The sequence below is a fragment of the Pygocentrus nattereri genome, chromosome 24 (assembly GCF_015220715.1).
Source record: "Pygocentrus nattereri isolate fPygNat1 chromosome 24, fPygNat1.pri, whole genome shotgun sequence".
In the NCBI taxonomy this organism is placed as follows: Eukaryota; Metazoa; Chordata; class Actinopteri; order Characiformes; family Serrasalmidae; genus Pygocentrus; species Pygocentrus nattereri.
In genome coordinates, this window is record NC_051234.1 from 28,507,481 (window position 1) to 28,531,589 (window position 24,109).

Genomic DNA, 24,109 nt, shown 5'->3' on the forward strand with positions numbered 1-24,109 from the left:
AAATCAGCAAAAATAGTTTGATTGGGGGTGTTTAAACTTTTGCACATGACTGTAATTATGTACGTAAAAATATTCACTGTCTATTTTATCACCTCCACTTACTATATATAGTATATAGTAATATGTGGTATATAGTAGTATACTCTATATTATAGGGAGGTACATAGTAGTAGTATATAGTATAGTAAGTAAAACTATAGTAACTATATATTACTATAGCTGTTAAACACCTCAGTGTCACTGCTGGACTGAGAATAGTCCACCAACCAACAACATCTAACCAACAGTACCTGCTCTGTGAGGGTCCATGGGGGTCCTGACCACTGAAGAACAGGGTAAAAGGGGGTAACAAAGTATCAGAGAAACAGATGGACTACAGTCTGTAAGTGTAGAACTACAAAGTGCACACAGTCTGCAAAAGTTTGAAGCCCTCCCCCATCATGGATGGAGATGAAACAGCCTACAGAGACGAGGTCAGTGCTCTGTCAGAGCGGTGCCATGACAACAGTCTCTGTCTCAACATCAGCAAAACGAAGGAGATGATCGTGGACTACAGGAGACAGCAGAGGGGTGGTCACTCTGCCCTATTCATCAATGGAGCTGAAGTGGAGAGTCAGCAGTGTGAAGTTTCTCAGCGTACACCTCACTAATGACCTCACCTGGACCCACCACACCAACACTGTTATGAGATCAGTGTCTCTTCTTCCTGCGTAGGCTGAGGAAGTTTGGTCTGCCTCCTCAGATCCTCACCAACGTCTACAGGTGCACCATAGAGAGCTTCCTCACGGGCTGCATCACTGTCTGGTACAGCAGCTGCACTGCCTTTGACCGCAAGGCCCTTAGAGGAGTGGTGAGGACGGCAGAAGCCATCATAGGCAACAAACTACTAAACTTACAGGACATCTACCAGTCCTGCTGCCTCAGGAAGATCAGAAAGATCTGGTCAGTCAGCACACGGCCTGTTCACCATCCTACCATCAGGCAGGAGATTCCGCAGCATCCAGGCTAGAACAACCCGGCTAATGAACAGGTTCTACCCACAGGCTTTCAGGCTTCTGAGCAAGCTGTGAAGCTGTGGGTCCGTCCCCAGTTACCACTTCACTCAGTCACTCTGTCAGTGTTATTATTATATCAGATCATCTCTGCTATGGATAATAACACCTTAACACTAAGCCACTTTAAAGAACAATAACACAGTCACTCAAGTCACTTTAAAATTTACACTGTCTCTATATGTTGTGTATCTTTTCTCTAGATTTTGTATATATTTAATATATTAAAAACCTTTTTTAAATATATATTTTACTTATTTACTTTCTGTAGAATGATTATCTGAGCATCACCACAATCATTTCAGTGTATGAATGTCCTGACATGTGCAAATAAACTTGAAACTTCAAACTACACAGACCTACTTTAAAACAGCCCATACATCATCTGGCAGGTAGAGGGCAGTAGTCAACTATCTATAAGCATAAGAGCTGCGAGAGCAACCATTCCGACCCACAGTGATAGTCAAGCTTTTATTCAACCAACACAATCATTTAATGTAGAATATGTAAGTTATGTGATTGATGTCAGTTAATGTGGTAATACATGATTTTAAAGAGCTGAAAATTGTAATGTGACATTCAGCAATGATTGATCATAAGTAAAATTTGCGCTATAAACATAATCATTGGTGATCGCTTATATTGCAAGCAGTATCTGTTCAAATTTGAACAGTTTCCCCAATTTCTTTACCCCAACTATACTTGATCAGCCAAGACATGTTCGATATGTGAAGTGTGCTTTGTTAGTTTTGCACTGACAAACCCCACACATTTGTCCATTTTTACAGTATCACTGAACACGAGCAGGTCCATTTGAGTTCAGAGCTGCACTATGTAAGGCTGTTCTGTTCAGATTAAAAGAATTAGCATTAAAAACATGCTGAAATACAGTGGCCACGGACCAAAGCTCAACCCACTTTACGTAGCTGCTTTTCCTTCGCGTTGTACTTGCTCAACTCAGTTTTCCGTTGGGCAAACCTGGTTTCTGGTACTATTTTTGGTATCACCTCCTTCGAGTTTCTGATCAGATACCGAAAGACGGTGTGGAAAAACTGCAGACTACTGACTGGACAGAGAAATTCTTCACTATCACCCTCAACACATATGCTAACGTTAGCTACCAGGTAAGCATACCATCTTTCATCAACGTTGAGCAACCAGAATCATCTGATCATCTGAACTCTGATGTTTCCCAAACTCTCCTGTTTATCACAGTGGTTTTGTGTCTTGCTGGCTCCAGCTACATTCAGTCTGCAGTGGAAAGTGAAGTAGCTGGTGCCAAGTCGAGTAGAGCTGAGCCATGTCATGCCAAAATGGGTTTTCTGCATGTTGAGTGCAATTACGCATTTCCACCAGACAGGACTCCAAATCCCCAAATCTTACATAGTACAGCTTTAGCAACCTAACGTGCTTTGAGAAGCAAGTGTGTGGTGATGTAGGCAAGACGTTAGCATGACGGTAAGTGGCTTGGTTTAAGCTTCCATTAAATGTTGGCCTCGTAGTGCCAGCGCAAAACTAAAGGAACAAACATCACAGATCAAATTCGTTAGGGTTGATTGATTATACTTGGGGTGTGCAAATTTGAACTGTTATTATGATCATTTAAGGCAGGCAGCCGAGCTGATCAGTGAAAGTAATTCTGCTGATGTCGATGAACCCAGTTAAGACCTCCTGGGCTTTGGCGATGAATGAAGTAGGCAGAACGCGGGTGCGAGACAGGATCCAGGCGTAGTCGATGTGGAACACCCTCAGGAAGTCAGTGCAGGAGTAAACCACCGCCACGTTTTTGTAATCAGTGAACAAGACCCAGTATGGGCTGTAGGGGGTGACTGTACCAAAGACAAAGGAAGGAAAGGAGGTGTTTATTGGGATTAAAAAGTGGGATTCAAAAAACAGAATTTTTGAGGAAATAAACAGAAGTTAAATACTATGTTGCTTGGTGCCACACGCTTCAGTGTAGGCTCATACCAAAGCGTATTTGTTTAAATCAGGGGTTTCGGCAGTGTGTCAATAGACTGTAATGCACCCAACACCAAGACATTTAAGCAACAGAACCCTTGAGGTCATGTTGGTTGGTTAGTATAGTGGTTAAAACCTCTGCCTTCTACACTGTAGACTGGGGTTCAATCCCCCACCAGGGTAAACACCCCACACTATACCAATAAGAGTCCTTGGGCAAGACTCCTAACACCACCTTGGCCTGCCTGTGTAAAATGATCAAAGTCGGTCTGGATCAGAGCATCAGCCAAATGCCGTAAATGTGTTATTGCGAAATAACATCACGTTTGTGATTTGGTTGCCGTAGATCATCCCAGCCTTGAGTGCTCTATTGCTTTTATGCAACAGGTAAATAAATAAAGTAAGAAATGAATAAACTGGCCATGAACGCGGCGTTTAATATGTTTTAATGTTCAGTTCCTTCCTCCAAATTATAGCTCCTTAACGAGCAGCTTGTTGCTACGCCAGAGTAAAGAGCTCCGTCCACGCGCTGCTCAGCTGGCAGTTCGTTCTACAGCTCCTCACAGACCGACTGACAGTTTGGGAATTTAGTGTCGTCTCATCTTCAGAATCTGACCAAATCGGCTGTTGGTCAGATGTGATCTTAAAAGTGTCCGTTTTCTGTTTGTGGCAAAGTAAGAAGTAAAAATGTTCAAATGGCTTGAGCGTCTCCTACAGCTGTCAAAGTCGTTGCTTGGCAACGGTGTCTCATTGGAGTGATAGTGTTTGTGAAAATCCTGTGATGTTATGGTGAAACAACAGCGCCTCTCAACTAATCAGCTTGTGTGGCTGGAACTGTTGTATAATGTAATTTCTGTACTGTAAATATCTATTTACAACAATATATATTTATCAAGAATTTGTTCTACAGTTTTCTCTGTCATTTTAGAAACATCTATAGCTCCATTTATCATTCTGAGCACATCTAATATTTCATAATGTTTTTTACAGCTTCCTGCTACTTGTTTGAAACAGCTGAAATGGCACAGGAGCAGCATACTGAGCATTTTTCTGAAACTAAACTGGGTTTATGTTGTTGAAAACTTGAGCAAACACTGTAAATATAAGTGTATAAGTGTATCTCTGCTCTAATGGTGCCTTAAAGTGGAATTCCACTTTAGAATTTCTGCATACTTAAATAGTTAAGATGTAAACAAAGTTGTTCAGAGTGGTTTGGTGTGAGATCCTCCGTTCTACAAAAACTTCAGAATTGTTCACAGTAGTGGTGATAGGAACCAGACGTCCACCTCTAAAAGCTCCCTCAGAGAAAGTTACATATTTAATGGTAATGAAAACACCGCCTGATGTCTAAGATGTTTAATGGTGAGCTTTTGACCTGAAGCATATCTTTTAAATCCATTCATGCACTGAAAAAAAATTATTTGATGTTTAATTTAAAAAGTAAGTAACCTGGTCGCATTTTACTGAACTTAGTACTTATAATAGGTTAACAGAGCAATAATCGGTTTTTAGTGTGGCAGAGTCGTGCAGGCAGGCCGTTGTAAGGCAATCTTTTCAGATTTACCATGATTTTACCATCACTGACATTACATTTAAGAATCAGACATGTGCAGGCCTGCTGGTGCGTTTGGATAGTAAATATAGTGGCTATATTTGTGTTGTAGGCACCAGGACCCCTGGTTCCTATCACCACCACTGTACAGAAATCTGAGTCTGTAAGTTGCTCTACAGATGAACCATTTCTGAATGATCAAACCACTCTGAATGATTTTTATTTTACATCTCAACCACCCAATTATGGTGCATTTTTAATCTAAGTAATTTACTAAAAAAGGGTATATATGCAGTCATAAAGACTGAGGCTCAAAAGCATTTCCTCAGAATTAAATCTACAGTGGTGCAAAAGAAAGAGAAAACAAACCAGTTAAAAAGTGGATGAACAGCCCACGAAACAGTTCAGCAGAACAAAAACAATCCACATGTAACTTTCTAAAAAGTTTCATCAGAAAGAGAAACCCGGAAACTGAAAGGCTTCATTTGCGTAAAGATGAAATAGAACATTATGTGGATAGGAAGTGAAAACAGATAAGAATATGTGTTGAAAATGGGTGTGACTGTCAAATCAGTACACAATTTAAAATATGCATTATGATCGTGCCAAATAACTTCGCTGATCTTTTGTACAGGTACAGCTATGACTCTTTTAAGCTGAGTTTAGTCGTTGCGATAATACATTTAACGCAAAATTGGTCATTCTGCTTGATCACATCAGAACCACAAACCTAAAGCCAGATGCAATGTGCCTGTATACTCACAGTAGGAAAAACTAACTCCAAGCTTCGCTGGCACTAACAGGTTCGGCACAACAGCCGTGCCCTCAAGGCTCTTCACTTTTCCTTTACTATGGAGTAAGATTGTGAAAACACATAAAAAATAAATCAACAGTAATTATGAAGTGATATTTGTAGAATTCTTCTTCACACATATTTTAGCACAACTCACACTGTCTGACTATTAAGCACTTTGATGGTCCCGTCAGATCTCAGAGAGTACTGTGCTTCGATGCATTTGCCTCTCTCAAAGGCCGCTGGGAGCTTTGCAATTTCATACCACGTTCCCAGATACTGCATGCAAAAAAAAAAAAAAGACATGACCAAAATTTAAAATCACTGGGGAAATTAATACAGTTTTAAACTTCTAATTCAATGCATTTTAATGCCTTTATCAGACCTCAACCAAGCAAAAATACAGTGTAAACCACACAATAGTGCACACAAACTCAAATACGGCACATATAAAATTTCTTTTTATTTAAAATCGGTTGAAAAAGCAGCAATATATGCTGTGAGATCACACAATCCTGCACAGTCTCCTCACTGCGTTTTTAGTTTTGCTGTTTACGTTAACCCTCCATCAGTGATCAGATTCCGATCACAGGTCTGCAGGTAGCTGGGTCATTTTGATGGTCAGACTGTTCTGATTGTAAAAATTAGGAATCATTTCAGAATTTTAGAGGTAGGGTGTCCGGATTTCTGTTGGGATAGAGGGTTGGGGCAAAGTGTTTGGGCTACATGGCCCTCCAGACTGAGGTTTTTCAGAGGCTCACTCCAAACAGAGTGTTATAAGAAAAACGATGGCTGAACAAAAGACCACAGAAACCCACAAATGTGAGAATTTTCTCCATTTAAAATGATGATAATCGTTATATTCTCAGTTTCATGTCGTGGCAGTGTTTTATGGTCCTTTTCTTCATAACAAGCGTAAATTTCACAAGTAGTGTCTCGGTAGCTAGCTAAATTTCCAGTTCCGCCTTAAATGGTCCAGCAGTTCTGACACCTAAATCGCCAGAATGTAACTGCTGCTCCATTTAAGGTGGAACGGGAAAATCTGAATGGGAAGCTGGCGAAAGTCTGACTTCAGCTTCATATCACTGAAGAATTAGGGGTGGGCGATAATAAATGATAGTAATAAATAAAAGTCACAAGCCTGCCATCAACCAATCATGGACGGTTCCGCAGATCCTCGTCTCCTGAATTCGAATCACTCTCACCTGGTGTCGTTAGTTCTATGTGCTGAGCGTTCTCTCTGTTTTTATATCCTGTGTTCTCGACCCTTTTTGGCCCTCGTTTACCCTCGATTTTCCTTTGTACTTTGTTGGTTTTGGTGTTTGCTTCTCTGGTTGCTGACCCTTGCTTGTTTACGGACTCAGATCTTGGCTTCCTTATGTACCCCCTTATTTTGTCCTACAGTCAATAAAACACTCATTTTAACTCTGCGAGCGCCTGGTTCGTCTGGTAACGTGACACCAACTTTAGCCACACTTTGGGCAGCCTGGTAATATTACAGCAAAATGACTTTTTTTTCTTACATTTTTAATGTGATATTCTGAACTGTGATATTTAGACTTTTGACTTGTATTTAAAAAATAAGCATTTTATAATGTATGTAATATTTAGAGTACTAAAAATGAAAGTAAACTCCACTTAAAATAATAAAGGGACTGACTACACTGCTTTTCTTGAGTTCACTCAACTCAGACTTCTTAGTTTAGTCAAAAGTTTTTTGCTCAGTTTCCACACTATGGGGGAAATTTTCCTCCACTATGGGGGAAAATGCTTAGTCCGTTGCACCTTTCACCAGCTCCTCAAATCAATCATTTTTCTCATTTTTACAGAGAAAAAATTAGAAAAAAAAATTCCCTCCCTGATGATTTGCTTACCGGTTACCTTGACATGCAGTTACGTCTTGGCACACTCTGATATCACACATTTTTATGTGGACTACTTGTGAAATAATGAGTAGCTGGTCCTTTCTCTCGGTTCTGAAAGTTTCTGCTAAAGCTGTTTTGAACCAGATGTAGGACAGCACAGATGGCAAAGCAGAATATTTCGAAAGGTTTTGTTTTTTCCACGTGGTTTTACACAACAAGGAGCAGAAAACAAACTAGAACTGTCGCATGCTTGCAATTTAATGTGCCTATGTTTAGACAGAAGGTACCTAATTCAAACACAGTAGAAACAGGTACTGCTTCCATTTTCATTTTCAACATGATAGACATGATAGACATCAGGGTGTGGATAGTGTCCATTTTTCTATTATCAGAACAAAACCTTGTGTCTCCAAAATGGTAACTTTACAGGGGAAGGAAAAAACCTTCTTTATTTTCAATGGAAGTCAATGGAACCAGACTTTTTTCCAAGTAATTTGGGGTCATTTCTGATGGTCCATTCATCATGAAATTTCAACACAATGTAAAAGACGAAAGGCATTTTCAAATTATGACAGAAACTTAAAAAATGACAAAATGTCACGATTGGCCCCTCCCAGTCCGGTCCATTTGCGTTTGTTTGGGTTTAGTCCACGTGCTCTTTGTTTTGGTTTCCTAGTCTGGCCCCTTGTTTTGTGACTCCGCCCCGATTGTTGCCGCCTGTCCCTCGTTATCCCTGTGTTTTATAAGCCCCTTGTTTGCCCTTTGTTTTCGCTGGTCTTTGTACTGTGTGTTGTTTGGATGTTTGTAGGGTTTGATTCTTGTTTGAGGTTCTGTGTTTCTGTTTCTCATGTCTGATCTGCATTCTCTCCATGTCGGCTGTTTGAACTTGGAACCGTTTTGACCATGACCCTGGATTTGCCCATAATAAAAGTCGCTTATCTCAGCGTATGCGTCCGCCTCCTCGCTCCCGTTACACAAAAATGGAGATACAAGGTTTTGTTCTGACAACAGCGATTTGTGACATCTCTATCACAGTGAAGTGAACAAAGCACAAAAACAAAAACAAAGATCGGAACTGGACTGAGGTCATACTTGATCTGATAAAATGTGCTGGGACAGAAACCCCTAGATTTAATAGTACTTACAAATAGTAAAAAATAAGTAGTTTCAGACGTTCTTTGATCTGAAATTTTTTATATCTACGTCTTCTATGGGGTATTAATTAAACACCAAAAGATATTTTAGTTGTTTAATTCAATATTTTATGGATTTTGGGAACAAAAAGAAGTTATTAAAAGACGAATAACTATCAATTGACAGTCAATTTATCTGCGAGGCTTTCTAGATATTCACTTTATTATTTAAATTCTTGTCAATTTTTATTATGCCATACAGTGTACAGTGAAACCTGTAAACTATTAGAGTACACATATAGCACAAAGGTCAAAAGAGGTTATGCATACCCCGGGCAGCTCAAAGTTGGGCTGTACTGGTGTGGTGGGACAGGAACCCCATTGGAATGTCTGAGAGGACACTGTGGTCAGCATTAGGAGTAATACCAACACAATGGCTGTCTTCATCATGGCAATAGGGCTACTGTGTCTAGAGCAGAGAGATCGGTGATGAGAAAATCATTCATTAGTCATGAGTCACGCATTGTTCACACTGTTTCACTCAAATATGCATTTCCCAAAGGCTTTGCTGACCCTTGTTATTGTTCAAAACAATGTATAAAGCACATATTTACTTAAAATCATTTCAATGAATTATTCATTCATTATTTATTAATTACTGCTTTATGATGGACTGGTGACTTGTCCAGGGTGTCTCCTGCCTTCTGCCCAATGATCGCTGGGACAGGCTCCAGCACAACCCCCCGCCACCCCGATTGATAAGCTATTAATGTGTGTGTGTGCATTTATTAATGATACCTATTACTACTTGTATAAAAAAGTTCAGATTATTCAATTAATCAGCAGATAATTAAACTACTAATACGGTAGATGATAACAGACCTAAAATTGTGTACTGTGAGTTTATCTTCATCTTCAACTTGCATATAGCACAGCGTGTTCTCATTCTACCATTTAACAATCATTCTTACAATGCTTTGGGAAATGTGGGTTAATCCTTGTGGTACTGGGGTCTGTGGGACCCATTTTCAATGTTTACCAAAAGAAAAAATGTTGCAGTTTGTAATTATTTCAACCTCAGGTTGTCAGGTTGTGCCTTCACTCTGTTCACCCCCCCCCCCCCCCCCACACACACACACATTTATATTACACATGTACCCATGGGGAGTAAAAGTGTGGAGGTGCTGTGTCCTTCACTCTGTTCTCCTCCTACATGACCTGCTGTTAGTGTGTTTATGTGTTTGTGTGTGTGTGTGTGTGAGGGTGGACAACATGGACAGGCTGCTGACTGGCTACAGCTGCTAAAGGACAACCCTACGATGGCCACTCGTGATATTTTAAATATCTGGTATTTTTACATAAATTCTTATGGCTGTATTGATATAAAAAACAATAATGTGGTGGGTTCACCAAACAAACACATTAACACCACACAAGGGTTAAATAGTTCAGCAGAATCAAATGCAGTCAACCAACCAAGATGTGTTTGGTGCCTGAAGTTTCCTTCTTTAGTTTAGTTTTAGACTTCTTGTCACCACCAAGCAAACTGCACACCTAAATCACACTGCTTTCTATACAAATGAACAGAAGTAGACTGCATTACTATAGAAAGCTGAATGGTGGTGAAGGGATTAAGGATCACCTCCTGTTATCAAGTGTGCATCTTTTTAATATAGAATAGATTTTTCTGAGGAATGTATTTCCTACACCTAGGAATACAGGGCTTCATACACCAATATCTTCCTACGTTTTCCTTAAGTTTGATCCCGAGAAAGGTCCTAAGAAAAAATCTACATCAGATTCATGACGTGTTCTTAATCCGCAGAACTGTTCACACCTTTGTGCTCTTGAGTGTGTGTAGATTCTGTTCTTACCTAAGAACAAATCCCACATAAGAAAACATTAGTGAATGTCAGAATCTTCAGGAAAACTGCAATAAATGGGTTTTGAGTAGAAATTTCTGCTTAAGAATGGTTGGTGAATGAGGGACATAGTTCTTTGGTTTTCCAAACTGACTGTGACTGTGAGGCTTCTGGTATGTTCCTTGAAAAGGACACTGTAACATGAGATTAGGACGTGTTGGTGCCCATGTCCAATCTAATCAGAGGTGAGCGAAGTACATAAATCATGTACTTGAGTTAAAGTAGAGATACCAAAGGTAAAATATCACTCCAGCAAAAGTAGAAGTCCTTAGTCTAGACCTCAACTTGAGTAAAAGTACTGAAGTATTTACCTTCAAATGTACTTAAGTATAAAGTAAAAGTACTAAAAGAGTAATTCTGGCTCTGATGTCCTGTTATCATTTTTACAACAAGACTGGCTTCATGAACTCATTTCAGGTGAAAGTCCTCCAGCGTCTCTCTTGGTAAACCAGTCTTTTAATAGAACGTCATTAATTAGTGACGCTGACGTCTATTAAAATGATCAGAAGCACAAAACACTGAAGGTAAACAGTTTCCATCAGGGAGAACCGAGTGGCTCTGAAATCACTTTTTACATACAAGCAAAGTTTCAGTTTAACATTTATTTACAACTTAGTGCCAAGTTTAAGTTGAATGAAAACTGGCTTTAAACTCAGGATCACAAATGAGCTCCTTTACTGCGCTGCGCTGACGTTGAACCGTGTGCTGCACTGGGTCGGTATGACCAACAGGTCAAAACCAGCTCTAAACAAAGTGACCGCTGGGCCCTGATTGGTGCTCTGGCTTTGCGCTTCTTTCGTTTTGACATGTTACGTTTTTATACACACAGAAACCAAAAGGAGCGACAGATTTCTCAAAATGTAGGAGGAAAAAGTCGGATATTAGACTCTGAAATGTAGTGGAGTGAAAGGAAAAAGTTGCCCAGAATGGAAAAACTTAAGTAAAGTACAGATACACGAAAAAACTACTTAAGTACAGTAACAAATTACATTTACTTGGTTACTGTCCACCACTGGTATCTAATCTACTATGCATCACAGTGGCCTATGGTACAGGAGTTGCAACTGGGTGAAAAGTGACCATTTAGGAACTTTCAATACCTGAGTTCAGTTATATTTCTGAACCAGCCCAAGTCAGCAACTCTATTTGTAGAGTGTTATATTTACATAAAATTAGCATAAAGCTATAATTGCTTTGAGCAAGGCTTTTATAGATGGGGAAAACACCCCCTTTCACCACAATTACTGTCTCTCGAGGCTCTTAGAGTTTCAGCTTGCTATTGTCTCAGTTAAGCCTAGGCATGTGAGGTTATGTGTGTTAAGGCAAACGTGTTAACCTGTCGACAATCATTTTTCTCCACTCTTTTATTTAGGTTTCCTTTTTATGTTTATACTCCTGAAAGCATTTCTCCTATTAAAGTTAACATCTGTTCATCTTATGAAATTCAATGTGTGGTCTGTTCTTTTTCATTTTGGGCTTTATCGCATAACAGATCTCAGGAATGGGTGTTTTTCTTTTTTTTTCTTGGTACATTACCCAACAGTGGTTATAAGGCTGCATTACTTGTTAGCTATAATTGTCTTGTAGCTTCCAAAGAAGCAAGTTTTAGGCACCAAACCAATCCTTGGCTGATTCACTGCACCCAATTCTATCAGCATTCAATGCTGTCACACCTGTTTGACCAGTGCAGATGCCACAGTACACGTGTGCTGAGGTGTTATGTTTTGCTTATGAAAGGTGTTGTGTAAAACTCCATATTAGCGTGGGAGTCAGCTGCATTAGCACTGAAAAATGAGAGCTGAAATATGATTTCCTTTACAAAACATTGGACAATGACACTCAGGACTCGTATAATGCTATTTAAATGACACTGAACCACAACATTTGATTAAAAGATCAAAATTGTGATGAATAGAATAGCGTCACCATATACTGGCTTGGTTACCCCCGAGTTCTTGGTTAATTCCCTTGGTTCTGTAGAGTACAGTGGTGACATATACCTATTCTGGTCCTTTTCATGTTTTTTTAAGTTTATGCAATGAATAAAATCATTCTTACCTGTCTGTGATTCAGCTGCCAGATAAGAGCTGAGAGATGTGCATCTATTGTCAGCACCCTTGACACTGGAGTGGTAACAAGAAGGGAGTGGACAGGAAGAATGGCTGGATTTGTGTCGTCAGTGGGTGTCTCTAACTAGAAGTGGATGATAAGGCAAATACATGTCATGAGACAAATAACAAACTGCAAGAGTCAGGACAAGGTGTTAACTGTTCTCATTAAAAATGCCTGTTCAGCAACATGATTTATATATACATGTATACGGCACTGCGTGAAAGTTTTAGGCATCTAAGCAAATGTTTAAACAATGTACCTCAGCAGTGATTTTATCACAACATGCATTAGAATAATTTCATATTCATAACTCAAATAAACATAAAAACAATAAAAAGTACCAAGAATTTCTCGGGTCCATATTTTTCGTTGACCCCTTCACAGCCGCCACAGAGACTCGTTAATATCATCAATTACACCATGAGCTCAATTTACTGAAGCACTGATTGGTCAAACCAGGAGCTGCTTTTTAACTATATATATATATAACTATATATTACATAATGAGCACAATTTACTGTGTGTATATATATATATATATATATATATATATATATATATATATACACACACACACACACACACACACACACACATATAAAACTCAGTTGTGACTTCCTATTAGTTTTATTACTTGTTGTATTGGTTTTCTATAATAGCACACAATTAATTTGAATTTTCCCATTAAAAGCGGATAAATAAAATAATAAATAAAACAATAAACTATATTTTTAAATAAATAACTATTAAAAAGTTTAAACAGCTTAATTATTATTAATAATTAATACATTATTAATTAGAAAAGTGCTATTGTAATGATTTTTAATAAAAATTAAATAATATTTTAATACAATAATTAAAAGCGACAGACAGACAGATAGCTAGATAGATAGCTAGATAGATAGATATCTGCTACGTCACAGAAATCGCGCATACTCTTCAGTTTAGCTGCTGCTCACCAGCCAAGCGCAGGTACGATCATATAAAATCAACTATATTAACAAAAAAACAGCAGATGTTTGGTTACAGACGGGTGGAGAGTAGTTCAGCCACTCGGCTAGCGCTACTTCTTTCACATTCACTCTTTAAACTTAAAGCTCTTCCTCCGTGAAGTCCCTCACTGGCTGTGAGCGCTAGACGGTTAGTTAGCCGAGCTGCTAACGTAGCCTTCACATTTCACCTAGCTTAGCTTAGCTTAGCTAGGTTAGCTAATGTTAGCTGACCTAACTACCTCACGTAGTTCGACGCCTCGCCGTTAATGTTTTATTATTTAGACTAATTTCAGCTAGTGTGTCATAATTTCGACATAAATGCTCAGACGTTCAAGACAATAAGTAACATCTGTGAAAATACGCCATTAAGTGAAGCTTAAGTGTTCATTTAGTCATTCAGCGGTGGAAAAATCCAGGTCCAGAAAGTAAAACTCCTTCCCAGGTTTTTGTTCCAGCTGCCTCGACAGCTCCGCTGCTGGTGTGACCTAACTAGAAAAGCCAGGCAGTTGGAACAAAATCCTGGGAATGATTATTACTTTCTGGACCTGGATTTTACACCTCTGTGCTGCTTTGTGACGTTTGCTGTTTTGTTTCTCTTACCTGGCTGAAACGGACTTCTGTGGAACCAGAGGTTGTGTATTTAAGTCTTGAAAAACTAGACTAGGGAATGCTGAGATTTTTTTCTTTTCTGCTTTGGGGCAGATCAGCTCCGGTTGTTGGCGTTTTCATGGCCTTCGCGAGTCGCCTGACATGGAGCGAGCAGAGTGCAGCGTTACCCGCTGGAAGGTGCGAGACCACGCAGAGGAGGACAGGGAGGAGGAGACAGGTGTTTTGGACCGGCTTAGGTTTTGGGGAGGGAATTGCGAATCTCCTGTTGTCTCACCCACTGTTGGTAAGGATCAGGTTCATTCACACACGCTCATCATCCATTTTATTAGAAGCAGCTGCCTCGTGTTTCCACGCACTGATCACCTCCACATGCACTGTAAGTCCAAAAGTATGAAGATGAATTCGTGCCAGTTAAAAAGGCAAATACTACAGAGGGAAAAATGCAAATACACCTTAAAAAATATATCTTTTTTGTCCATAAAATGCAATGCACACAAGATTGCAATAAATGGTAACATGTGGAAAACTAAAATGAAAAGTAAAAGATCCATTTCGTTGATGCAGCATTAAGTACTGCACAGTAAAAAGCAGTATAATCGTGCCTTTGTTACATTTAAAGGCAGTTTGTCTTCAAGTCTGACATGAATTGAACATTTCATCGATTGCTTTTTCAGTAAAGAGGTCAAGTGAAGTTAAAACAGCATAACGGAGGTTTTATTTTTCATTTTGGCAAGCATTCGTCATGTCACCATGGAAAAGTAATGTCGCGTGTGCATTGTATTTCATGTTTTTCCACTGTAGTGACTGCTTTGCAATCTGGCACGAATTCCTCTCCACAAAATGTAGTCAGACATTCTTTCTAATTAGTGAACTACTTTGAGATGCACCTGTTGCTGACACAGGTGTTCACTTGGGTGTTATATTGCGCACACAGCCCGTATCTCCACAGACAGCACAGCCAATAGAGTGGCAGCCACACATGAGCCTGAAGTCATCATGACCTGTGCCAAATATCGGTTGGCATGCTATGAAGCCCCCCAGCATTGAGCTGTAGAGCAGTGAAGCTGCGTTCTCTGGAGTGAAGGAGCTCCATCCAGTACCTTTGGGGTGAATTGGAGTGATCCAGAATGAATTATCACTAGTCACTAATCATTGCTGAAGGCAATCATATCTTTACAGAAAAGTTACAACATCTAGTGTAAAGTCTTCCCAGAAGAGTAGAGGCTGTTGCTGCACCAACATAAAACAGATTCGCTATTAATACCTTCATAATACTTCATAGTAACAATGTTTGCTGTCTGGTGTCGACCAGAGGAGGACGGGTTCCTCTCAAGGTTTTAGGGAGATTTTCCTTGCCACTTTCGCCACTGGCGACATTCATGGGGGCTCAGACCTGGATTTTTCTTTTCTTTCTTTCTGTAATACCGATTTTTCTGTAAAGCTGCTTTGTGACAACACCTGTTGTAAAAAGCGCTGTATAAATAAACATTGCTTGCTTATATGGGGTGCGCAAAATAACGGGAACCCCACACCGCTGGTGTTATGTCTCCTAGGGGTAAGACGCACAAAGAGGAAGCAAGACTGCTCACCCAGATGCCAGACCAAAAAAAAAAAAAAAACTAAATAATAAATATTAATGATAGTAAACACATCAAATACAGATTTGACGATTTATTTGTTGCTTTGCACTTTCATTCAGTCATTGATTATTATTCTCAGAAATCCACTGAAAGAAGAAAACCAGAATACAAAGGAAACATACACGGTAACTTCAGGGAGGGCCAAGGCCCAAAATAACAAACAAAAGAGCCTAATAACAATAAAAGAAATATAACTAACTTCACTAACAAAAGAAAAGAAAAAGAAAAAACACTTCCCTCGCTGCACTACCCATAAACAAAGTCCAACAGATCAAGCAGAAACGGCAGACCACCCCTACGTTTCCTTTCTGAAAAAAAAAAAAGAAACCAAATCTTCAATAAAGTCTTTACTGGCCCACGGATACCTGTAGGACAGTAAATGTGCAAGAACCAGTCTGTCGACTGGCGCACAGCCAGTGGAGTGAAACTGTGCGAAGCCGAATAAGAAAACCGCTCCGCATTGCTCTGACATCAAAGGCTTTTTATAAACGGCGCCAACAGGAACAGCCAATCATACGCTGGGGAACCCAAGACATCATTCACACAGCAACAACGTCCACCTTAAAGCACTCGGAGAGATAGAGAGAAAAGGAAACATCCAGACGCAGCAACAATGTCCACCTGAAAAAACTTGGAGAGAGAGAGAGAGAGAAAAAAGGAAACATCCAAATGCAGGATGTAACTCTCCCACCACCAAAAAACAACATCTCATGTTGGTTTAAATAATAATTAAATTAGGGTATGCGAGATTAGGGTAGGGCGGCGTGGTGGGTAGCGCTGTCGCCTCGCAGCAAGGAGGGCCTGGGTTCGATTCCCCGGCCGGGCAACCGGGGTCCTCTATAATAACACATAATTTGCTGGGCCCACTTTGTCTATACAATCCTCCATGAATGGTAAAGGAAATGAATCTGGTTTTGTCACTGCGTTAACTTTCCAATAGTCCATACAAAAACGCACTGTACCTTCTGGCTTTGGCACCAAAAGGCAGGGCGAACTCCATACACTAATACTCGGTACTGCCAAACCGTTTTCAATTAAATATTCAACCCCCTTCTGCATAAGCTGTCGCTTAGTCGGGTTGACCCGATGTGCGTGCTGCTTAATGGGTAAATGATCACCCACATCAATATCATGAGCCACAAGGTGGGTGCGTGAAGGGATATCTGAAAACAGATCATAGTGAGACTGAATCAACCGAACAATGTCATTGCGGGAACCATCAGATAAATAAAACAAAAAAGAACTCAAATCTCCCAAAATTTCTGAGTTCTGCAAACGAACCCCAGACAAGGAGCTACTGATTAGTCTATTCCGATTGAGGTGTTTACATGGACGTATTCTATTCCGATTGAGCTATTAGTCGGATTATTAACGGATTATCAGGCTGCATGTAAACGTGGCTAGTGTTTCTTGTGGACATGGATTGTAATTCCTTCATTTTTATCAGGCTGAAGATTCACCACAAGTTATAACATTAAAGTTTGTGGTGCCTTACAAGAGTGGTGCTTCATACCAGTGATGCTGTGTGTCCTTGTTAGCCTAATACTCTGATTGTTAAAGTGAAGTAAAAAAAATCACTGTCTTTGTCCAGACAGAGATCTGCCATTAGAACCACTGTCTGACAGCATCCAGCAGCTCAGGTAGGGTAAAGGACTTATGTAGGCCTAAAAGTGAAACCTTATATTAGAGATGGCACTAGTCTAATACCAGGTATTGGTATCAAGCCGATATCAATAGAAAAGGCTGGATCAGGTTTCAAAGGGGAAAAGAATGATTGCAATCCACTCTCGTAACTACTTTTAAATGATTAAGTGAATAGCTTTAGTAAAATATGGCATATCAAAAAAGAGTTTGATGTAAACATTGTTCGAATTTCAAAACATACCTTTCATGTGGGAGTCTGTATAGTCCATATGTACAAAATAAGCTGCAAAAAAACAGACTATTTTCTGTTCGTTATCTTTGTGATGTCACACAAATCATCACATTTGCATATATCCATCTATTTAGCCTACAAGTCCTGCCAGTTCACACTGAACGATGCACAGAACAGATATGTGTGTTGCATTAAAACAAATAAGAAACTAGCCTGGATATGTTCAATATGGTTCCTTCACTTCCATAATGTGAAGAGCAGGAGCAAGCAAGATCTGGCGCAACAGAATATGTCAAGAAAAAGTGTAAGTGGATGCATAGATTCAGGAAAAAACACACTAAAGTATGGTACACATGTGCTTCTGTGAGCCGCTCTGTAAAGCCTGAAATAATCACTTTAAAGTCAAAAATAATTGTTTAAAAGTCAGTACCGGAACAGAAAAAGTGGTGCCATCTCTACTTTAGCTGCATCGTAGATCTGAATACTCTCACATGAAATTGTAACCACCTATAAAATGTACTTGTGCAACTTACTGTGTTCTTATTTCTCATTGTTTGCAGATCATTTGATGATGCAGAACAAAAAAATGAAGGTGATACATTTATTTTTTAATTAAGAAAACAAAAAATGAAGTCACTGCATACTTTATTTGTGCTTAAAATCTGTTATCTGCTTTAGAGAGTCTGTTTTTAGTGGAGTGTGATGCTGTGTACATTTCAGAGGAGGATGGAATCCAGACCTCTTCAGATATGTGAGTGCTGGTTATGCAGACACAGCTTGCTTCTTAACATACTGCTATTGAGTTGTTAAACTGATCCTACGGTTTCTCTTGCTGTGTGTGTTACAAAGGAACTTGGAAGAGAGCAGTGCCATTTCAGAAGTTGTGCACTCCATAAAACGCATAAAGAGGCTGAACACAGATTTACAAAAGTCTCTGGATATGGCAGAAGACAGCAACTCAGCCCTCAGAGCCGAAAACACTGCCCTGAAGAACCAAATCAAAACGTGATTTACTCTAACTACCTACAGTCATTTTAAATGTGTAGTGTGCAGGACTCTTTTGTACATTTTGTGGTATCTTGTGTTGTTACTGCTAGAATTCTCTGATTCAGTGCTATACTGATCATATACCATACATTTTCTTTAAGTAGTGAAAAATGCCCAAAATATGTTTCTGAAGCCTGAAACAGATTTCTCAAGATGATCGGCATCTTAAGGATGAGTTGGACGCCATTCGTGCTGCAAAACTTGAGCAAGAGCAGATTTGTAGCGCACTTGAGGCCAGCAAAAAACACCTCGTATGTACCAGAGAAACCCATAATATTTGATTTGTACTGAAAATACAAAATCTCACTGAACTCAGGAGGTGATCTGATTCCGAAGTCATTGTTTATTGTTGTAAACTTGCGACAGGAGAAGAAAAATGAAACACTGAAAGATCAAACTGAGGCTATTGTTAGTGAGGTATGTGAAAGTTGGAGATAGTAGCTGTCAGTTCTCTCATTTATTAGTAAAATGGTGTGGATTACTTGTGATGCTTTTGCTACAGATGTCAATAATTCTGGCTGAGAAAGAAATGTACAAGAAAAAGAGTGAGGAACTCAGTCAGCTACTAACGGCATTGCAGGTACAGTCTTTCTCTTCTTACACCTATTGTTACTATTTAATAGAATAAAGAATAGAATAAAGTACCATTACAGAGTTGGGGGGGGTAGCACTTTGGTCATTTGTAGATGATTTATAAACAGTTAACAGATTATCAGTAACACATCAACAACATATCAGTGAAGTAGCAGTACTGAAGCATCTGAATACAATGAAGCAAATATCTTAGATGTACTGTTTAAGTACATCTAACATTACATTAAGTACATTAAGTAGCCGTATTGTTAATATGTTACTTCCTTTACACGAAACCTAACCTTACCAACTTTACCAAAACCTAACCATCTCTCTGGCCCTAATCCTATCCCTAACCTTAACCTCAACCCAAAACCTAATTCTAACCCTCATATGTTTTTGACACGAGTCCGTTGGGTATTTGTTTCGTCTGAAAAGAACCACTCAAAATAAAGTGTCCCTGAGAAAACACGCTGATGCTGCCAGTCACCCTATGAAGCCTGAAATGTGCATATTAACATATTAATGTCAGACACATGCTCGAGAAGAAGGGCTTGCTTAATGGTTTGGTCTCACGTTCAAAATCAAGATTAAATTGAAGAAGATCATTCACCCACATCCTTGGAAAACACATCCATCATCGAGTTTTGACTTTGAGTTCTCTTTGAATTCTCTTAACACACTTGAAATCATCAGATTCATCCACTCATGGAAGGAAGCTGAAGCACAACCGTCGTCTCCAGCATTCCACACATTGTGTGCAGTTACACATTTCCACCAGAGAGGTCTCCAAATAGTAGTGCAGCGATAAAGTCATCACAGTTAATCTGCTCATTTATTCTCCTTCAGCACAATATTTTGGTTAAAGTCTTCTTATGTTTTTGTGTTGCATGTAGCAAGAAGTGATGGAAAGCAGGATTCATCATGAACAGATAAATGAACTTATTCAAGAGGTAACTTGTATTGCTTTAGAAATTGTATCCTATTTTTTTTGTTTGTTTTATTCAAAATGGTCTGCAAACAGCAATAGGGAAATAAGTGCTTTATATGCAGTCACTTTGTTAATTCTGTTATTGTGATCTCTGATTTGTTTTTCTCTCCCTCAGAAAGATGTTTTTATCAAACAGCTTAAAGAGACCATCAGAGACTACATGGCCATTAAACAGGTACATTGGTGATAAGTGTAATTACACTTTCCACAAGAAACCTGTAGAAAAAGTGACAATTGCGTTGTATTTATCTAGGACATGAATGAGAAGATACAAGACTTGGAAGGCCAGTTGGCTTTGGCAGTAGTGTAGGTATATTTTCCACACATTCATTTGTTCTTTCCTTACATACAGGACAACAAACTGAATCCAAACATGGTTCTTCCTCATTTAACAGAAGCGGAAGTGGATGTTCTTTCATGAACATCGATAATACACTGGAAGCTGATATGCAGTGTTCTGTCTCTCTTGGGGAAGAGCTTGGCCTTCTGCCTGTGGGCCAGGTAGACCTTTGTTTTTCTGCTATTCTGCTTATCATACATTCTTTTGTCTTTGAGGAATGTAGACTGTACCCTACTCAAAGGTAAAAAAAACCCTCAGAATTGCTGTAGGAACAAAACCTTGTATCTCCATTTTTGTCATATTTCAGTTTTTGACAGAATTTGAAAATACCTACTGTCCTTTACATTGTGTGTAAATTGATGAATGCACCAAAAGAAACAGCCCAAAATTACTTGGAGAAAAAAAGTCTGGTTCCACAGACTCACATTAGAAGCAGAGTATGTTTTTTCCTTTTCCTGTAAAGTTACCATTTTGGAGATTTGGAGATATTTTGTTCGGACAGCAGCAATATACATTATCTATGAATGCAATATTTAAAGAAACAAGCTGGTCTCACTCAGGATGTGTTGTTGATGGTGAGTAGCCTGAATGTATGTTACTACACAGGCAGTCAGATAAATTGCTCACATGCCCTGATGTTTCCAACTGTGATGTGTTTATCCCGTCTCCATGAGGGAGAAAAAACACTGCAAAAACACTCTGCAGGGGCAGTCGTTGCCTGTTGCATTTCAGTTTTTGACCACTAAAACTGCAAAGGCTCTACCCTTGAGCAGCCGCTTCCTTTGAGGTTTTTTGTGTTTGTTTTCCTTTTAACAAACTTGTTTGTTCAGACATGGAATTAATCAGAAAAACTTGTTATCTGTAACCTATGCATAACTAACACAGGGATTTCCAGTCCTAGTGACTCTGTGAATCCCCCCAGTACCAAGTAAATACATTTGGCGCCACCTAGGTGTTTAACATCTCTAGTAATTCTGAGTTTTATTAGTACTAACAGATACTGTAGCAGTGATAAAAGATGGCATGAGTCAAAGTTTATTAATTGCTCTGCTTGCTTGTCCAGTTGGTACATCTTCGGTTCGTTGAGGAGCTCTAGTTTAAAAAAGCAATGAGTTGAAAAATTAACTCAACGAACACATAAATGAGCTATCAGTGCCAGAGCAGTTTATTAAAAAGAACAATAAACAAGGTGGGCTAGATGAGATAAAGTACACATATGTGCGCAGTATGTGGTCTCCAGGACTGGGATTGGGAACCCCTGAGCTAATGTGATGATGCGTTGACTGTGGTGCCCCCACTCCACTGCCAAAATGCTTCACATTGCGTCATAGATGGTGTTTGCTTGGCTGAGGAATATTGAATAAATATTTATATAAAACAATAAGTTAAATAAGCTCGTGTTACACTTGTGTTACATAGAAATTCTTAATTTTGTGTACAATATTAATTTGCTTGGTGGCAAATGTTTACTGTGGATGGTCTGTGGACAGCACTGAAGAATGTGTGGGAACCAGTTCCTTTAAGTCATCTTTAAAAACGTTAGGAAACATTTGGAGAGCTGTGTGACATTGTCTTCAAGAGTACAGGGGCCACAAAATGCTGAGAAACTCTGCACTGTCAAAACGAATTGCTCCAAGCTTGTTTTTTGACATGACCATTGACATACCACAAAACGAAGGCAAAATATTGAATGTACACTAACGGTCCGTAGTGTTTATCAGCTTTTTGTAGCTCTTTTGTTCTTGAAGACAATTTCACACATTTTTTTAAATAATTGAAAGGATCTGCTTCCGACACTTTCTTCATTTTGGTCTTCTTCTCATGTAGCTCCTAAAGATCTGAATAATGTTAACCCTTGTGTGGTGTTGATGTGTTTGTTACTCAGTGGTCTGGTGGACCCACTGCATTATTGTTTTATTAAATCAATACAGCCATAAAAATTTATGTAAAAATACCAGATGTTTAAAATATCACGAGTGGTCAGAGTAGGGTTCTCCTTTAGCAGCTGTAGCCAGTCAGCAGCCTGTCCATGTTTTCCATCCTCACACACTCACATACACACATATACAGACACACAGACTAACAGCAGGCCATGTAGGAGGAGAAGAGAGTGAAGGACACAGCACCTCCACACTTTTATTCCCCTCGGGTTCAGCCCAACAACATATGTGTAATATATATGTGTAGGGGGTGAACAGTGTGAAAAAATGTGTGATTTTATATGTTTTTCACAGAAAATGAGCAAAAGCCAAGAAATATGGGGCTGCAATTGTGACGGGGAGCGAGGATGCGGACGCACGTGCTGAGATAAGCACGATTTCTTAAGAGCAAATCCAAAATCAGGGTCGAGACAGTCCAGGGTGAATGAGCCAACACAGACAGATCAGGGACCAGACATGACATGAACCAGAATCAAACAAACAACACCAGTACAACCAACACAGCATATAACACCAGCATATAACAACACAGACAGAGATTCAAACAAAGACCAGTAACCAAGGGACAGGTGCAAACACAGGTGGAGACAATCAGCGGTGGAGTCATGAAACGAGGGAGCAGGACTAGAAAACCAAAACAAACGCACATGGACAGGACTGGGAGGGGCAATCGTGACAGCAATAATAAATCGCATATTTTTTTCTTTTGGTAAACATTGAGAATGAGTCCCACAGACCCCCAACACCACACAAAGGTTAAAGTATGCCTGTGATGAACTGTATGACATTGTGCATTGTCTTGTTGGAATATCCAGCATTTATTGCATTTTTTTGTCCTTTAAGTGAAGAGATCAGATGGCCGTTTAAAACAGTTGATAAACATCAGCATGCGTGTACATGTGAGCAAATTTTTGACTGCCGTTCTGTTTTGATGGATATTTTAGATGGACTGCACCAGTGAGGAAGAAGAGAAAGACGATGAAAATGACACAGAACAGCACAGTTTGGCAGAGGATGAGAAGAAAAATGAGGAAAATAAGGATGAAATGAAAACAGAAAAGGTAGAGCGTACTGAAGAAGCTGTGACAGAGGAGGAAGAAGCCAGTCTGTCAGACTGTCCAGTAAGGTGCGACACACACACATTAATGTCACAGTTTTACAGCATTTAGCAATTATTAGCTCACTTTGACAGAGTTTACTTAATTTAGTGGGTTTGTGATCACCAACAGCATTCTTCTCTTTACTAGTTGGCTGATGGAAAGCTATCGGAATCTAAGAAGAGGAGCCTGTGCTGCTGGAGTATTGGGCATTGGGTTCCTGGTTCCTTTGGGTTTACTCAGAGCATTGGCGCCTGTCGTCTCTGACTCGGTAGGCCTGAGCTGTGCTGATTTTATGGGGATCACGCTCCGTCATCTGATTGAACCGTACTGCTCTGTTTATCATATAGGCTTACCACCTGTATAGACTAACACAACTGAAAATCCAAAAACAACACATTTTGCTTTGTTCCTTTAGCATCTGAGTTCTTGGCCCTGGTTTTCTTCTTGGTTTTATAACTGTTACAATACCATGTGATTGCAGTGAGGTTCACATATACTAGTTGCTGTTTCAGAAACCTAAAACAAAACCGCTTTGTCATGCATACCTCCAAAGCAGGAGGATGAACAGAGCCAAAGATAATTCCAAATTACTGAGAAAGATACAGTATGTAGC

General features: G+C 39.5%; 2 protein-coding genes and 1 long non-coding RNA gene across 3 annotated transcripts; 2 read left to right on the plus strand and 1 right to left on the minus strand.

The window, feature by feature from the left end:
* Nucleotides 1–1,509: 1,509 nt before the first annotated feature.
* Nucleotides 1,510–12,469, minus strand: apodb (apolipoprotein Db). The gene is made up of 5 exons (XM_017719262.2): nucleotides 12,335–12,469; nucleotides 8,685–8,823; nucleotides 5,514–5,635; nucleotides 5,327–5,412; nucleotides 1,510–2,881 (listed from the first exon to the last, which is right to left on the minus strand). The coding sequence occupies exons 2-5, from the start codon at nucleotides 8,802–8,804 to the stop codon at nucleotides 2,655–2,657; spliced, it is 555 nt and encodes a 184-aa protein (XP_017574751.1). The 5' UTR covers nucleotides 8,805–8,823; nucleotides 12,335–12,469; the 3' UTR covers nucleotides 1,510–2,654.
* Nucleotides 12,470–13,983: 1,514 nt separating this feature from the next.
* LOC119262359 lies at nucleotides 13,984–18,544 on the plus strand. Its single transcript, XR_005129565.1, has 4 exons — nucleotides 13,984–14,272; nucleotides 18,066–18,097; nucleotides 18,184–18,256; nucleotides 18,355–18,544. It is a non-coding gene; the product is annotated as an uncharacterized LOC119262359 (long non-coding RNA).
* A 392-nt stretch (nucleotides 18,545–18,936) lies between these two features.
* Nucleotides 18,937–23,760, plus strand: LOC108440413. Its single transcript, XM_037533810.1, has 8 exons — nucleotides 18,937–18,969; nucleotides 19,055–19,132; nucleotides 20,022–20,078; nucleotides 20,232–20,291; nucleotides 20,370–20,422; nucleotides 20,512–20,617; nucleotides 23,341–23,517; nucleotides 23,644–23,760. Exons 2-8 carry the CDS (start codon nucleotides 19,055–19,057, stop codon nucleotides 23,758–23,760), a joined length of 648 nt encoding a protein of 215 aa, XP_037389707.1. The 5' UTR covers nucleotides 18,937–18,969.
* Nucleotides 23,761–24,109: the final 349 nt, after the last annotated feature.

What these genes read in the sequence shown, in the direction of transcription:
- apodb (XM_017719262.2), bottom strand. Translation starts at nt 8,804, where the DNA reads ATGATGAAGACAGCCATTGTGTTGGTATTACTCCTAATGCTGACCACA. An exon ending in CCAACTTTGAGCTGCCCGGG is followed by an intron (nt 5,636 to 8,684) that starts GTATGCATAACC and finishes TTTTGCATGCAG; the next exon opens with TATCTGGGAACGTGGTATGA. An exon ending in GTGCTTAATAGTCAGACAGT is followed by an intron (nt 5,413 to 5,513) that starts GTGAGTTGTGCT and finishes CTTACTCCATAG; the next exon opens with TAAAGGAAAAGTGAAGAGCC.
- LOC108440413 (XM_037533810.1), top strand. Translation starts at nt 19,055, where the DNA reads ATGTCAATAATTCTGGCTGAGAAAGAAATGTACAAGAAAAAGAGTGAG. An exon ending in TAAATGAACTTATTCAAGAG is followed by an intron (nt 20,079 to 20,231) that starts GTAACTTGTATT and finishes TCTCTCCCTCAG; the next exon opens with AAAGATGTTTTTATCAAACA. An exon ending in CCAGTCTGTCAGACTGTCCA is followed by an intron (nt 23,518 to 23,643) that starts GTAAGGTGCGAC and finishes TCTCTTTACTAG; the next exon opens with TTGGCTGATGGAAAGCTATC.